We start from the raw sequence: 18,490 nt of genomic DNA, 5'->3' as shown, positions 1-18,490 counted from the left end.
GCAGTTCATATGAATATATCAAAATTGCTGGACTAAAAACTTTACACGACATAACATCAGCTTGTGGCTATTCTGACTTCAATGATCTGATTACTTCAAATATAGATTATCTGACGTATCACATTGAAAGAAAACTAAAGTCTGCTCTTAAAGAGAACAGAGAACATGCTTTAGACGTTTTGACAGTTCTATTACAGTATTGCACTGCAGAAATTTTAGAACATCTGAAATATATTATAAACACAGTAAGTATTAGTTTGTTTTAAACCGGTTTCACCAACAACAAATAAACCAATGAATAGTTATTCGTCGATTAAAATTTATTAGGCGTTTATATTTATATTTTGTTTCAATATAATTTTGATAATTTAAAGCTAAACTATCGAATTTACTTTCTTATAAATATTTACGGCGATACTAACTTGCCAATTTACTCGAAGAGTAACTATTTATTTGATAAATACATAAAATAAGTATTATTTGACGTTAGTAAAATGGAGAAATGTCAGTTTATTGGTCGAATAACTTTATTCATAGAATAAACTACTATTTGTCGTTGGTGAAACCAGCCATTCGTTATAAAATCTTTAATTTACACAAAAATCAAATTATGAAGTCGTCTCTTTATGGAAGTTGACGATGCAACTAACGTTTGAGTACAGAACTTTTTTAATTCGAAAACTATAAATATTAAAGTTACAGAATATGTAGACGTAAAACCAAGATTGTTACCTTTTATTCACACTGTAAGAAATAAGGACAATTCAAAAAATTAGAGGTGCACGTCTTAGATTTAATGACATCATAACCCACTGGTACAAACTTGACGGTGTACAGGATTTATATTAGCATCCAAAAAATAACAGTAATCCATATCAATTTAATTTTTAAAAGCCTCAAACAAATATTATTTACATGTACTGTTTACATTACGTAAATGGGTGACATTGCTTCTGCAATGTAGGCCACTCGTTTTGAAAATATCTAAGTCAGCTTGTATTAGTAATTCATGGTCACATTCAAGTATGGTCAATCATAACAAACAATTGGGATTTATTTATAGATACGTAGAAAGTAAAGAAAGATTATTCATTATTCAGAAACCGACGTGGTTAGAGTAGAGACATTATCCATCCCGACATCAACTAGTTACTGTCGTACATAGTGTCCTAAATAAATATATTTCGGTAATAGTGTTTCAACTTAATCAACCCCATCATCGGGGGTAATAACCCCCCGTACCACCATAACGGCAATCAAATTCAACAATTTTTTTCTCATAATATATAAGATTTTTGCTACTATGTCCAACCAACAGAAGTGTAATATGAAGTGAACAGAGCAAACAGAGCTGCAGGTTGCCTGAATGAAACAATATGGACAAATAAAAATGTCGGAAAAGAAATGAAGGGCAGAATTTAAACAGTTATCAGACCAATAATGACATAGTCGGCAGAAACACAACCTGACACAGAGAGGACAAAAAGATTGCTCGCAACAGCGGAGATGAAAATACTTCGAAAAACCGATGCAAAGACACTATGGGCCAGGGCTAAAAGTACAGATATACGATGGAGATGTAAGGTGGAGAACATTAATAACTGGGTAAGAAATAGAAGAGTAGAATGGACTAACCACATAAGCTGACTGACAACAAATATGGAGTAGTAAGGACAGCGAGAAACGGTTCCCCAATAGGAAGACGATCAGTGGGAAGACCACGAACACGATGGAACAACAACTTGCTTGAGGCACATTGAAAAACAGACAGAGTCATGTCTACGCAAAAAATAGAAGAAGAAGATATCAGTAAAAACCACATTGTGTGTTTGTGTTTTATTGGCACTGGTTTAAGCAACCAACTGGCCAGTCAATGTGTTTTCAGTTCTCTTTTTTACAAAATATATGCTTAGTATCTAAATTTAAAACTATTACTACTACTAAGTTTTTTACTCTGTTTTTTTTTATTATTTTTTTTTTGTATTATATTTTTTAATTATATTTTTTAATTATATTTTTTATTTATTTATTTTTTTATTTAGTTTTTTTTGTTTTTTTTTTCTTTTGTTTTTTATATATTTTTTGCATATTTTTTTTACTACGCTAAGACCTAAAAACGATTCAACACCTCGGAGGTTTAGATCTTCTTAGTAACTTTTTATTTTATTTTATTTTTTTTATATTTTTTTTATCAGAGCTTTAATTTTAAACAATTAACATGGTTGTATAAAATTTTATAAACATCTAGATTCTTTGATTGTAAAAGGTATATAAGATTAAAAGGAAATTGTACATTAACTTGAACTAGATTGGTATAGAAATTTGATATTTCAATAAAATGTAAAGGACATTCTAACAGTATCATGTTGTAGACCAGTTAGCTCTCCACATAAACCTTCATCATTATCTACAAGTCCTATTTCTCTTTTGTCGACTGGAGTCAGACAGAGATTGCTTCTTATTCGACAAATAGTTTTGATAAAGCCTCTGTTGGAAACTTCATTAAACCATGTCTTGATGGGAATTGTAGGCTGGATTTTTTTGTAATACTTACCTTTGTCTGAATTGTTGTATTGTTCCTGCCATTTCATCTGTTTGATAGACCTGATAATAGAAATTATGTCTCCCATAGGAAGTTGATAGGTTTGCAGAGCGGATTCCTTCATTGTTGCTATTTTAGCCAGATTATCTACTATTTCGTTGTTTTTTATACCAATGTGTACTTTTATCCAGCACAATATTATGTTTTTGCCCGATTTCAAAGCTTCACTGTTCATGATGTCACTGATGATATAATTTTCTTTAAAATTATGTATGTACATTATACAGGGTGTTTCATTAATAATTGTCCATATAGTAACTGGAGAAACCTTAGCACAAAATACGAAGATTTAACCTAAAACACTTAAATAAAATGTCTAAAAATTTAAAAATTATTTTTGCTCAGAATTTTAAACCATTCGACGTATCCTTTTCATACTTGGCAGGAAGTATAAGTACTGCAAAAACTACTAAATTATGTTAAACAAACGTTTCTGGCTATTACCAGAGGCGTACGACGGGGGAAAGTGAATGGTTGACCCTTTCCAAATTCTACGCCACTGGCGGAATTGCTATTTTAGTTCAATTTTTAGATTTTCCAATACATTCTATGAAAATAATATGCCCTTCATTCGTAACGATAAAGTCATTAATTTTCGAGATATTTGAAGTTAAAAATGAAACGGCACGGTTATTTTGATTAATGTATTGTGTCGCTTCATTTTTAGTTTCAAATATCTCGAAAACTAATCATTTTATCGTTACGAATGAAGAGTATACTATTTACATAAAAAGTATTGGAAAATCAAAAAATTACACTAAAATAGCAATTTTGTCAGTGGCGTAGAATTTGGGAAGGGTCAACCAGCCACTATCCCCTGTCGTACGCCTCCGGTAGTAGCTAGAAACGTTTGTTTATCTTAATTTAGTAGGGTGTACAGTACTTACACTTTATGCCAAGTACGATAAGGATACGCCAAATAGTTTTAAAGTACTGGGTACAAATAATTTTTTAAATCTTAGTCATATGAATCATATCATAAATTAATCAAAATAACTGTGCCGTTTCATATTTAACTTCAAATATCTCGAAAACTAATGACTTTATCGTTACCAATGAAGAGTATATTATGTACGTAGAAAGTACTGGAGAATCTAAAAATGGCACTAAAATAGTAATTCCTTCAGTGGCGTAGAATTTGAGAAGGGTCAACCATTCACTATCCCCTGTCGTACGCCTCTGGTAGTAGCTATAAACGTTTGTTTATCATAATTTAGTAGGGTGTATAGTAGTCGCACTTTATGCCAAGTGTGAAAAGAATACGTCGAATAGTTTTAAAATGCTGAGCAAAAATACTTTTTAAATTTTTAGATAAAACACCCTGTAACTCAGTAAGGAACCACATTTTATTTAAGCGTTTTAGGTTAAATCTTCGTATTTTGTGCTAAGGTTTCTTCAGTTACTATCTGGACAATTATTAATGAAACACCGTGTATTTCAGTTTCTTTACAATGCTTTGGCAGTCTGTAAATATAACATAATTTTCACAGCTGAACTCATTGCAATCAAAGAAGCATATAAAATATTTATTAATCAAAAAGAGCTCAATTAAAAATCACATTAAAATATTGTATTGTATGTCTCTTAATGTGCCGTTGTATTTCGTTTGGTATACATACATTATGTTGCTATACACACTTCAATTCATCAATATTTTATTTTTAGGTGATCGATAGTTTCAATGACTTTGGCATAAACATCAACTCCTATCTCCAAGTATTTAAAGTCACTGTCCAAGTAATAAATAGATGGTGGCCAGTCGAAATAATTGACGAGGATATCAAGCCCAAAGCGGAAAAAATAAAGGAAGTCGAGGACTTCAAAGTGACGGGCGCTGATAAAGTTGAAGATAATTTCTCAGATGAGATTATGGGAAAAACCGCCGAAGAGATGTACGAAGAGGATAGACTCAAAAAAGAAGAGCAGTTAAAAATGGATACTGAGGAAGTGGAAGGTAAATATATGGTTTAGGAACTAATTTTTCACGACAGCTTTCCAGTCAAACTATATTTTATTGTTGTTTTTTATGTTTTTGCTTTTGTCTTTGTATTGGTTTATGTACTGAGTCCTTTATTCTTTCTTCTTTGGTTTACTGACTACTGTAATACCAGTGCTATCTTTTCAGAGTTCTATTATTACTTGTTGTTTTTTGTTTATTTTTTTTCGTTTTAAAATTAAGTATTTGTTGTCAGCTTTCTTTGCGTATGTCGTCGTTTCCCATTTTTAGCTAACTGAAAGACACAGTTGTTGGGTTTGATAGTGTCACCTAAGAAGAAAATCTAATCTAAGTTGGAGTCAGCCCATATCCCTGTTTTAGTTATTTAGTTATCTGGAAGGGATCTGTCAATTGATTTTGAACTCGTACTTGCGCTTCTGTATGAATCATGGTGGCTTGAACTAACTTTACCAACTTCGTTGGTATACCAAATTCTTGCATAATTAAATATATTTGGTAGATATCTATGTCGTGCACTCAGGCTTCAGCTATTTGGTTTACGTTGAATAGCTGGTCTATAGTAAACCGTCCTGTTCTGAATCAGGCCTGGTATTCTCCTATGATTTGTTCTGTGAACAAATCATAGGAGACTAAATAGTTACTTAATCTCCGGTTTAAGATCCACGTAAACACCTTATGACTCACACAGAATAAGAATATGCCTCTATAGTTTTTGTAGCTGAGTTTGTCCCCCTTCTTATGGATTGCACATCTTTTTCTTCACGTGCCATATCAGAATTATCCGACGTTGGCGATCACCATTGCGAAGGCTTCTCGATCTTCTGCAATATGGAATAATTGTCCTGCATTTGATATCTGAGTCCATTCACGAATGTTTTTTTAACCAAGAAACTTGTTTTCTTCCTACACCTCTACGGCCCTCTATTTTGCCTTTAAGGATCAGTTGTAATATTTTAGATCGACTTCCCCTCACTATATATCCCAGATAAGACATTTTTCGATGTTTAACAGTCTTTAGCAGTTCTCTATCTGTGTTGACCCTCCTTAGTACTTATTCATTAATTTTTCTTGCAGTCCAGGGTATTTTCAGCGTCCGTCTATGAATTCACATTTCCAATACTTCAATTCTGTTCATGATTGATACTTTTAGCGTCCACACTTCTGCACTATACAAAAGTACGGACCAAACATAGCACTTAACCATACTTTGTCTTAGTTCTAAACTGAGATGATTATTGCAAAGAAATGACTTCATTTTCATAAAAGTAATTTTAGTCATTGCTATTCAACGTTTTATTTCTATGTCTGGATCTAGTTGGTCCGTTATCACAGTTCCCAAATATGTCATTTTGTGAAATTTCTCAACTTGGGCTCTGTTTAATTGAAGCTTTGCATCGGGATGTGGGTCAAGACTAAACACTAAAAATTTGGTTGTGTTTGAGTTGATTTTAATGCTTATTTCCTCTCCTACCTCGTGAATACGATCAAGCAGAATTTGGAGTCCTTCAATATTATCTGACAGAATTACTGTATCGTCTGCATATCTAATCACATTAAGTAGTTCCCCGTTGATTTTTATTCCATATGGCTGTCTCTCAAGTGCCTTTTTAAATAACTGGTCCGAGTAAACATTGAACAATGTTTGCGACAAAATTCAACCTTGTCTGACTCCTCGTTGTATGGAGATTTCATCGGTGTAGTGATCTCCAATTTTTACGATAGCAGTTTGATTCCAGTAGGTACAAATTTTTAATGACACGAATATCCTTGTCCTCTATTCCGATATTTTTCAATATTTGCATTAATTTTAACATTTTATCGAATGCCTTTTCGAAGTCCACGAAACATGCAAATACATCTTTTCTTTGGTCACGGCATTTTTGTAATAGGATGTTAAGCGCAAAAAGTGCCTCCCTAGTTCCCATAGTATTTTTAAAACCAAATTGGGTATCTTCGAGATCTTCGCATTTGCGTCTAATTCTGTTGTGAAGTATTCTTAGGAAAATCTTAAGAGTGTGGCTCATTATGCTAATTAATCGATATTCTGAGCATTTTCTCGCATTGTGTTTTGTAGGTATTGCGACAAAGATGGATTTGAGCCAATCTGTGGGAATCACTCCGGTGTTATATATTGAATTAAAAATTGTTACTACTACATTTATGTTATCATCCTCTATTAGTTTCAGCAACTGAATTGATGTATCATCTGGACCACAAGCTTTTCTAATTCTAACATTATTTATAGCGTGTTCTACCTCGCACTTCATAATTTCTGGGCCGTCAGTACAGTTTTGGTAGAATTCGGCAATATTATTCCTGTCATCTTCAAACAACTCTGTATACAACTGCCATTCTTTTCTTATTTCGTGTTCATTTACAATAATTTTGTTATTATTGTCAACGAGTACCTACAGAGGAAACTCGTTTTTAAATATGTTACTTATTTCTTTTAGTTTTTTGTGTACATTAAATAAGTCGTGTCTAGATATCACATCCTCCATTTCGTCGCACCTTTCTCTCATCCATTTTTCTTTGGCTAATTTGATCTCCTTTTTTATCTTCTCTGCAGGTGTCTATATTCTGTTTCATTAGATTTTATCAATCGACGTTGTTCTATCAATTTCAAGATGTCGTCTGTCATCCATTTATTTTTCTTGATTAAGTTTTTCTATAATCATTGTTTGTGTACGTGTACATATAATTGCTTTCTCCGGTCTCGCAGAATTTCTTCTGTGTTCCACACGTCTGCTATTACTTTATGGAATCTATCACTCACTTTGCGTCCTCCAATAATTTCAGCTGGTGTCAATCTCTGGGGCTTTATTATTCTTCGGTGCTTTAATGGCCTCTATTATTTCCTGTCTTGTAGGTGGAAATGTCAATTCATTATTCTGGTTCTGATCTTCTGTTATCTCGAAATCAGGTACTGCATGCAGACCCTCGAAATAGTTTTTCGTCACTGATAATTTGTGTATTTCTTAAAAGATTAGTGCGTGGTTTATATCCCTCTCTGAGTTGTTTCTGGAATTTATATACTCCTCTAGTGTCACCCTAATTGAAATCTTGCTCCATTCTTAGTATTTGGTCGTTTTCGTATCTCCTCTTCTTTCTTCTGCATATTTTGTCTGTCTCTCTTCTTTCTTCTTCAAATTATTCGCGCCTTTCTCGTGTTCTTCTTTGAGTGCACTGCATGTTAATTTTTTTATCTATTACCTATTTACATTCTTCATCAAGCCAATGTCCTTTTCTTTGATGTTTTTAAATTCCTATGAGTCTTTTAGCCGTTTCTCATGTTATTCTTTTTACTTCCATTATTTTTTCATTGTTTCCTTTCTCTGTTCTAGCAGTTCTCTATTCAGTTCTTCTTAAAATCGCTTTTCTATTTCTGGATTTTTCAGGTTGTCCAGGTTTAATTTTTCTGTCTTTCCACGAGGAAAATAAACTTCCTGTCTGTATACCATAAATCACAAAAATACCAAGTTTTTTGTAAAAGGTATATATTAAAATACCCTAAATAAGGGTCACAATACAAAACGTTTTCGGATTAACGAATCCATCATCAGTGTTTAAAAGTCCTAAAATTAAGTATAACCTAATTAAATGATATAAAAGTTAAAATTGACAGAGGTTTTAAGTATGGCCTCTTTTTCTTTAAAACCTCTGTCAATTTTAACTTTTATCTCATTTAATTAGGTTATACTTAATTTTAGGGCTTTTAAACACTGATGTTATGGACAAACTTCTGATAGAATGGACTGTAATATATTATATTAAAAACTTCTTGTATTCAGCTAAAAAATTAATTACAAATTGTTAAAAAATGTGATTTTATATTATGACAATCAATCTAATAATTTTAATGACAATCTGACAAATATATGTTGTGTATTTTTGATGCTTGTTTTTTCCCGTCATTGAGCAAGGGCGGAACTGTCTATCCAATAATAAATAATACTTTTCGTCCATACTCCCCGCCTTGAACAGCTCCAAGACCGTTCAAACACAAATCACCTAAGTTAATGAGGAACACTAGAAACAAGTCTCAGCTAATGGTAATGGACAAATTTTAGTTATTCCTCGTTTATAAAGTCCATGAGCGGTTTTAACAGTTACCACTCGAATTTCACCATCATCACCAGGGTGAACAGACACTATTCTTCCTAACTGCCACTGACAAGTGGGCAAATTGTCAGATTTTAAGAGCACTAAAGATCCGACTTGAATGGTGGAAGTACTACTTCTCCATTTATGACGTTGTTGGAGATCATTCAGGTAAATCTTTGACCATTGCTTCCAAAAGTCTTGCAACAATTTCTGAATCAGTTGGAATCTGGACAATTGGTTTATTTTTATCTCTCCTTGAAACGTATGATCAGGGACAGCGGTCATCGGTCTTCCGATTAAAAAATGTGAGGGAGTTAAAGGAGTGTAATCGTTAGGATCAGATGATAGAGCATATAAAGGACGTGAATTCAAAGTGCCTTCAATCTGAATTAAAAATGTACAGAATTCTTCATAAGTTAGAAGGGTTTGACCAATAATACGAGATAAATGATATTTTACCCCTTTTATATTACTTTCCCATAATCCCCCGAAATTTGGAGTACTAGGAGGAATGAAATGCCATATAATATTCTGAGCTGCGCAAGAGGTGACAATTTCATCCTCTGATTTTCTAATGAAATCATACAAAATTTTTAGTTCATTTTTGGCACCTACAAAACTTGTACCGTTATCTGAATACAGATGCCCGGGTTTACCGCGTCTAAAAACAAATCTTCTAAGGCCTGCCATGAAAGCTTCAGATGTCAAAGAACTAATTAATTCTAAATGTACTGCTTTCGTGGCGAAGCAAATAAATAAACATATGTACGCTTTATACGTTTTACATCCGCGACCTTTTCTATCCTTTAATGTAACTGGCCCTGCGTAATCTAATCCAGTTATGAAAAAAGGTTGTGATATATTAACACGATGTTCTGGCAAATCAGCCATAATCGTAGAACCAGGTTTGGGTTTAAACCGATAGCATCTAATGCAATTCCTTACAATTGTTTTAGCTAGGGACATTCCCGCAATTATCCAAAATTTTTGACGAACTGTCGCTAACAAGAGTTGTGGACCTGCATGTTGAAGTTGCACATGCTCATGTCTCAATATTAGTTTGCTTAAAACATGAATCTTATCTAATAGTAAGGGATGTTTCCCATCATAATTCCTAGAAGATTTTCTAAGACGTCCTCCTACTCTCAATAATCCAGTTTCATCTAGAAAAGGCGTTAAAGGTAATAATCTACTCTTTGACGAAAGGTCTTTACCGTTATTTAATAATGAAATTTCTTCAACAAAACTTTCTGTCTGAGCTAATCTAACAAGAAAAACCTCTGAATCAGTAAATTCGATTGCTGAAATCGGGCCATACCTTCTACTATTAGACTTTGACTTTGAATTATTAACAAATCTTCTACAATAAGCCATAATTCTAATTAATTTGTTCAGATTCGAGTATTTATAAAAAAGTGAATTAAAATCATTTTTTATAGAAACTAATGCCTTAGATTTCTTTCTCATTTCAGGAAGGTTTGATATATCAAGTAAATCATAGAACTTAGTTTTATCAAAATCTGTTGATAAAAATTGAGGGCCATTAAACCAGAGCTTACAGTGAGCTAATTGGTCTGGCAAAATTCCTCTACTACCAATATCTGCAGGATTCTCAGACGAGCTAACATAATTCCAATTTTCAATTGTAGTACATCTTTGAATTTCTGCAACACGGTTTCCAACAAAAACTTGAAGGTTTGCTGGGTCATTATTGAGCCAATGCAAAACAATTTGTGAATCACACCAATAATATGGAGTGTACTGAAAAGTAACAGAATCTGAAACAGATTTCATAAGTTGGACCAATAATAAGCTACCACACAATTCTAATCGAGGAATAGTCAATATTTTGACTGGGGCGACCTTAGTCTTAGCACATAACAAATGAACATTTATAGAACCTTGTGAATCAATGCATCGAGTATAAATTGTTGCACAATATGCGTATTGTGAAGCATCACTAAATCCATGTAATTCTATTATTTTAGGTTTATTACTCAGAACGCACCGTGGAATTCTTAAATCATTTAAGTGACATAACTTAGACTGGAACTTTTTCCATTTATCACACAAATCAGAGGGGACTTCGGAATCCCAATCAAGTTTTAACGACCAAAGAGATTGAATCATAATTTTTACTAGGATTATACAACAACTGGCTAAACCTAAGGGATCATAAATTTTTGCGATTGCAGAAAGCATTGTGCGATTCGTTATTTTTGATAAAAGATCAGGGTTTTCAACATGAAAACTGAAAATATCTAACTTACTAGACCATTGAATACCAAGAGTTTTAATACACTCGTGATCTCCTAAATTAAGTACTTTTAAAGGATCGGAATAATCTTTAAAGTGATCTAATACCAATTGGCTGTTTGAAGACCATTTCCTTAAATTAAAACAAGCTGACTTCAATATTTTGACCACTTCATCACATCTTTTAATAGCTTCAGCCTCACTTGAAAATCCAGTAATGAGATCGTCAACATAAAAATCTCTCAGAATAATTTCACTTGCTTCAGGAAACTTGATTTTATTATCAAATGACAATTGCTGGATACACCTAATGGCTAGATATGGCGCACTGGCAGTGCCATATGTTACGGTTTTTAAATTATAAATTGAAATTGGCTGAGAAGGACTATTCCTCCAGACAATTTTTTGCATTCTTCTGTCATCGGGATGAACAAGTATCATCCTATACATTTTGCTGATGTCGGAAACAACAGCAACTGCATGTTGTTTAAATCTAATCAAAATACTCAAAATATTATTTTGAATTGCTGGTCCTGAATATTGGATATCATTCAATGACTTCCCATTAGTCGATGGGGCAGAACCATTAAAAACAACACGGAGTTTGGTTGTCAGGCTTTCATTTTTGATAACACCATGATGTGGTAAAAAATAATTAGGTTCTGTGGTGCCTTCCGCATCTAAATTATAATCAATTGACATGTGATCTAAATCTAAATATTCTTTCATGAAATTTAAATAACCATTTTTAAGTTCGGGACATTTCTTAAATCTATCCTCTAAATACAATAATCTTTTAACAGCTAATTGTTTAGAATCACCTAGGACAGAAGGATGTTCCTTCCAGGGAATTTTAACAATAAATTGACCAGTTTCTGATCGAGAAAATGAATTTTTAAAATGATTTTCAACATAAACATCATCCTTTGAATAAGAAATATGAGACTTTGGCTCTTCAACAGACCAAAATTTCTCTAATTGTAAATCATCACTACTAAATCTTTGTGAAAAATGACATCTAATATGATTTTTTGTTGGATATGGAATTTTACCAACCACAATATAACCAAAAACCGTATTTTGGAGGGAGGGTAAATTCTTTCCAAGATCTATGCGACCAACTAACATTATATCCCAAAACAAACTAGCATCAAGTAACATATCTACCTTACTGCTTACATTAAATGAATCATCTGCCAAAGTTATATTAGGGGGTATTGAGAAATTTGAGACATTAAAAGTATAAGATGGCAAATTCTCAGTAATCTGTTGCACCACTATGCAATGTAAATTTGACTTAAAATTGTTTAATATAGAACCAATTTTTAATTGACATTTTTTATTTAAAGATGAAACGGAATTATTAATTCCTGAAACACAAATATTTGCTCTATTTGTGTCTAAATCGAGTTTACTTAGAAAATCCTCTGTAATAAAACATGATTGGCTCCCTGAATCTAGGATTACTCGTGCGATATGAGTATTTCCGTATCTATCATATACTCTAACTTTAGCAGTACTCAACAGTACATAATCATTATTTGAACAATTATTTTTTAAAACAATCTCATTTCTATTAACATTATTTTCTGAAGTATTAGTTGACAACTTAACTTTATTTGGTTCATTCTCGGAATCATTGTTCGGGTTGAAATTAATTGAACTGTTTTCTTTAACATGAATATCAGATGGTTTATTTTCATGTAAAAGAGAACTGTGTTTGGCTTTACATATCTTACAACCGAACGATTTACATTGTTTGTAGGAATGTCCGGTACATAAACAATTTCGGCATAAATTTAATTGTTTTATTTTATCCCATCTTTGGGCTACTGAAAGTTTAAGAAATTCTTCACATAGGTAAATCAAATGATTTTGTTTACAAAAATTACAACTTCTGCTTTTACTAGTTAGCAGAGATCTAGAGCGTTTATCTTGGTAATTAGATTTATAATCCGGTTTTGTCACATTGCTTAACTCTATAGTTTCCAAAAAATCAGCACGATTCTTCAAGAATTCAAGAAATTCGTTTAAACTTGGCAAAGAATTATCTATTTTTCTTTTTTCCCATTCCCTAGAACTAAATTTATCCAATTTACCACTTACCAAATACACCATAACAGCATCCCAATGTTCAGTCGGTAGTTGAAGTGATTTTAAAGCGAATAAATGCTTTTTAACTGAATCTATCATGCTTCTAAGACCTAATGCAGATTCTTTATTTAAATTTTCAATCTCAAAAAGAGCTTTTAAATGATTGTTTACTAACATCCGAGAGTTGTCAAATCTGTTGCATAGAGTCTGCCATGCAGAATTGTAATTTTGTGCAGAAAAATCTAAACTTTGTATAATTTTCAATGCATCACCTTTTAAACTCGCACGTAAATAATGATATTTTTGAATATCTGCCAATACTTTATTATTATGAATTAACCCTTCAAAAGTATCTTTAAACTCAATCCACTTCAAATAGTCCCCATGAAAGACAGGTAACTGAATAGGAGGTAATTTGACACCTTCTAATCCACTATATTCATGGCTTATGTCTAACCTTTTCGACTGTGAACTGGATAAATCGGAACATTTTCTTTTTAACATCGTTCTTGCTCTAGACAAAGTTTTTGAAAATATAGTATCTAATCGTTGTCTTTTCGCATACTCTTGTTGAATATCTTGATCCTGACAATTTAATTCAATTGACATTTGGATTTCATCAAATTCAGTAAACAAACTTTCAGTTCTTTCTGTATTCAATTCTATCTGCGAAAAATGGTCTTCGCTTAAATCATTAATCGCGATATTTGTCATCGACTCTATAAATTTAATAAAATTGTTTAATCTTTGTTCAATTATATCTCTTTTGCGATATAATTGACGAAAATCAGAAGCTTTCATAGGCATTTTTAGCTTTATATTAATCAAAATACGTAGCAAATAATATTATTTAATTGTACGAACTCAAAAATCAACGTTAAGCAATCAAGTAATAAAAGTCAAATCTAAATCTGTCTTTTATCTAATAATCAAACTTAGCCGAATATTGGCTATGGTCCTATAATCATTTATATTTAAATAAATCCAATAATAATAGCAATATCTACTAATAATAATCAGAAATCGTATAGCATTCCACAAACTAATACTCCAAATCAACTCAAATACATATTTGCATACACACAAAGGTGTACAAATCAATCTAATAAGTAATTATTTTTTAGCTAAATAAAATTATAGGTTATAAATCAACTATTCAATGCGCAAAATCAAAATTTTTAATTGAACCCCAAAATCCTCAAAAATCTAATAATTTATTGGCACTTTGTTGAAAGGAAATAAATATGAAGGATAAACAAAGAACAATCAAGATAATAAATGGAAAAACCTCACATTTAATTCAATCGGCAGAGCGGATCCAATCTGGCTGAATCATAAATTCTTCAAAAACCAATAATCTTCATACCCATCTGGATCTATTAGACCATTGTCTCAATCATCGGGTTCGATCGGACACAATTTTATGCTTCTCGGGCTCGAAGGTACCAAATGTTATGGACAAACTTCTGATAGAATGGACTGTAATATATTATATTAAAAACTTCTTGTATTCAGCTAAAAAATTAATTACAAATTGTTAAAAAATGTGATTTTATATTATGACAATCAATCTAATAATTTTAATGACAATCTGGCAAATATATGTTGTGTATTTTTGATGCTTGTTTTTTCCCGTCATTGAGCAAGGGCGGAACTGTCTATCCAATAATAAATAATACTTTTCGTCCAACTGATGATGGATTCCTTAATCCGAAAACGTTTTGTATTGTGACCCTTATTTAGGGTATTTTAATATACACCTTTTACAAAAAACTTGGTATTTTTCTGTCTTTGTCTATTTGTTCTTCTGTCTGTTTATGCGGCATCTAAATTTCATTTGTAGAAGATCATCCGAGCCGCATACCGCTGTCCTTCTGTCTATTATATCTAATAATTTTGTTGCCGCTATTCTGTCTATTAACCTAACGTTATATTAATCTAATATCTTTCATTTTAAGAGGAAGAGTACAAAAAGCCAGATCCACCGACAAGGATAAAGATAACCGTATCGATACTAAAACAGTCACTACATTTTCTTCCGTCGTCAATAAAATCACGAAAAATATTAGTATTAGATATTCTAACAGATGGAATTGAAATTATTAAAGATTATGAAGACGAACTTTTGCCCATAGTGCATCTAATTTGGTCTCCTTTGGTCAGCAGATTTGATGAGACTGGTTTGCCAGTAGTTATGACTCTTAGCTTCAAACTTTTAATGGTGCTAGCAAGAGTTTCGAAAGAATTTATAAGGATGAGAACTACAAAGTGAGTATAATTTTGGAATTATTGAGATTACTATTACTACATTTGCGAGCAAAAAATCGACTCACTCGATGAATTGCAGTTTATACTTAGTAATTTTATGTTGTGTTATTTTGAATTAAAACAACTAATGCAAAAAAAAACATGTTTATCATAGAGCTTCCAAAAAATAATTGTTTTATAAAAATTGGCAACGTGTTGTAAAATTTGCCCACTTCTACATGACAGAGAATGCAGCGAACATTGTAACGAGCACGTTTTACGCAATATAGACCTCTATGAATTTGCCGGTGGTCGTTTCAGTCGCTTTTCAAACGTTGATGTTTATTCGAAGTGCAGTAAGTGTACATTTTTCAAATGGATACTTCACTAGTAAATGCTGCCCAGGTAATTGCGTTATTACGAGAGGACAATAGTTAGAGGACTGTCGCCCGTCGCCTACTTATAACGCAGTCTGCAGTCTCGAGGACTTACCGTCGCTATCAGGTACCGTCACTGGTAGCTACAGTCGACGACAGAGAGGTACGATCGATTCATTGTACTGAGTGCCTTGCGGAATCGGCACGCGACAGGCGTTGCGTTGCAACAATCATTGAGGAATGTACGAGGTGTCACTGTCACCTGTCACCCAGTGGATAGTGAGGAGAATACTTAGGCTGCCACTTTGACTCCCAGACGAGCTAACACGGGGCTCAAATTGAACACACGTTCGAAATAAGCTCGGCTTCAGTTTGCCCGATAACACGTCAATTGGGACCTTCGCCAATGGAGCAGAGTTATATGCTCTGATGAGAGTCGAATGTGCGTGTGCAGCAATGACAGAAGATGATGTACGTATCGGAGGACTGGAGAATGATTTGCCGAGTGTTGCAGTGCCGAAACAGTGAGCTATGAAGGTGGTTGGTGTATGTTTTGGGGTCTTATGTCTTTAAAAAGAAAAGTAGAAATTATGTTCCTATGCGGTTGTGGTCGCAGAGGGGGTTTGACAGCGGATAGGCGATGACTTCATGCTAATGCATGATAACACAAGCACAGATTACCTGCACAACACCAATATAATAACAATGAACTGGCCTCCATTGAGTCCGGATATGAATCCCATCGAGCACCTATGAGATGAGCTCAAATGCATGGTTCGGGTCCGTAATCCATCACCATCGATAGTGGCGGAGCTAAAAACTGTATTAAATGATGAGTGGGACACGTTTCTTCAGGAATCAGTAAGAAACATAATAAGGTCCTTCAGGGATCGCGTGGAAAGTGTAATACAATGCGGAAGAGGAAATACATACTCAGTATTAATTCTGATTTTTTATATTAATTTACTTTTATATTCATTACATAATGACTTTTATTTATTACATGTTTTCTCACATACAATATTAGTTACCTTTCTTATGTTCTTTAGTGACTAACTTTATAAATATTGGTGTCATTGCAACAAAATGATTTCTGTTCACAATAGTTTACTTGTAATTTTACATTTACACTCACCGGCACACAATTCCGCCAATAAAAATTTTTGAGTAAGTTTGACAATTTATAACTTTATTATTCGTACTCCGATTTTCAAGATTGTTGCATCGGTTGGTAGGTACATGTATTGATATTGTTTGTTATTATTCCGGCAACAACAAAAATTGCTTAGATGACATTATACGGGGGCGAATGGAAGCGATGTATTTTCTCCTAACTTTAAAAAATTCTGTGGAAAAATTGAAGGGCTAATTTTGTTTCATACTCCTTTCGTATTATCTCGAAGGCATCCCTAGTGCAGCCGATATATGAAACAATTGTGCATTTAATGATAGAAATATATAATTTGGACCACATATATACTACACATATAAAGGTTCAAATTTAGATATGAGGCCATCTTAGATTTTGCCTTTTACAAAAATAGCGGGCATCAAAATGGCGACTATACATATGTGACTAATAGCACGATAACTTTTGAACGAGACGTCAGATTTCAACCAAATTTGGTATATAGCTTCTTTTTTATTTATAAGATCGAAGTCTTGAACCGGAAGAATCGGTTTACCAGAAGTTGTGTTTTTACCTGTTTTTTTTTTATGTAAAAATACGTTGTTTTTTTTTTCAATTCTTTCACCCTGTATGTATTAATTTTTCAAAATGTTAATACCGCCATTGAAAAGAGCGTAAAAATATTTTTCAGGAAATATTTTGATCTTTTTAGTTATGTTAATTACCATTTAATAAATGCATAACGTATCTTGACATGTACCTATGTGCGGCAGATTCGTGCCAATATTATAAGAATTATTGTGCATTTAATGGTAGAATCATATAATTTGAACCACATATAATACACATATAAAAGTTAAAATTTAGATATGAGGCCATCTCAGTTTTTGTTCCTTTTACAAAAATGACGGGCATTCAAAATGGCGACCATACATATGTGACTAATAGCACGATAACTTTTGAACGAGACATCACATTTCAACCAAATTTGGTATATAGGTTCTTTTTTTATGTATAAGATCGAGGTCTTGAACCGGAAGAATCGGTTTACCAGAATTTATGTTTTTACTGTTTTTTTTTATGTAAAAATATGTTGTTTCTTTTTCAATTCTTTCACACTGTATATATAAATTTTTCAAAAATGTAATACCGCCATTCAAAAGAGTGTAAAAATATTTTTTAGGAAATATAGGAAATAACTTTTTGGTTATGTTGATTACCATTTAATAATTGCATAACGTATATTCACATGTACCTATGGGCGGCAGATTCATTTTGAATGTCCTCCATTTTTGTAAAAGACAAAATCTGAGATGGCCTCATATTTAAATTTGAATCTTTGTATGTGTAGTATATGTGATCCAAATTATATGCTTCTACCATTAAATGCACAATAATTCTTATATTATTATTTGCACGAATCTACCGCACATAGGTACCTACATGTGAAGATAAGTTATGCATTTATTAAATGGTAATTAATATAACTAAAGAGTTCAAAATATTTCCTAAAAAATATTTTTACGCTCTTTTCAACGTCGGTATTACCTTTTTGAAATATTAATATATACGGGGTGAAAGAATTGAAAAAACAACAACATATTTTTACATAAAAACCAGGAAAAACACAACTTCTGGTAAACCGATTCTTCCGGTTCACGAGCTTGATCTTGAATATCAAAAAAAGAACCTATATACCAAATTTGGTTGAAATCCGACTTTTC

At 32.7% G+C, this 18,490-nt stretch overlaps 1 protein-coding gene across 1 annotated transcript in view; it reads left to right on the top strand.

The window, feature by feature from the left end:
• Positions 1-18,490, top strand: part of LOC114347902 (TELO2-interacting protein 1 homolog) — a 71,145-nt gene that overhangs the window by 40,602 nt on the left and 12,053 nt on the right. Inside the window, exons 10-12 of the mRNA XM_028298556.2 lie at positions 1-245; positions 4,268-4,556; positions 14,972-15,281. Of these exons, the coding sequence (XP_028154357.2) occupies positions 1-245; positions 4,268-4,556; positions 14,972-15,281 (844 nt within the window). The remainder of the gene's footprint in view (positions 246-4,267; positions 4,557-14,971; positions 15,282-18,490) is intronic.

The sequence above is a fragment of the Diabrotica virgifera genome, chromosome 1 (assembly GCF_917563875.1).
Source record: "Diabrotica virgifera virgifera chromosome 1, PGI_DIABVI_V3a".
NCBI classification, from domain to species: Eukaryota; Metazoa; Arthropoda; class Insecta; order Coleoptera; family Chrysomelidae; genus Diabrotica; species Diabrotica virgifera.
Note: the sequence above shows the minus strand (reverse complement) of the source record. Positions and strands in the feature narration are given on the sequence as shown.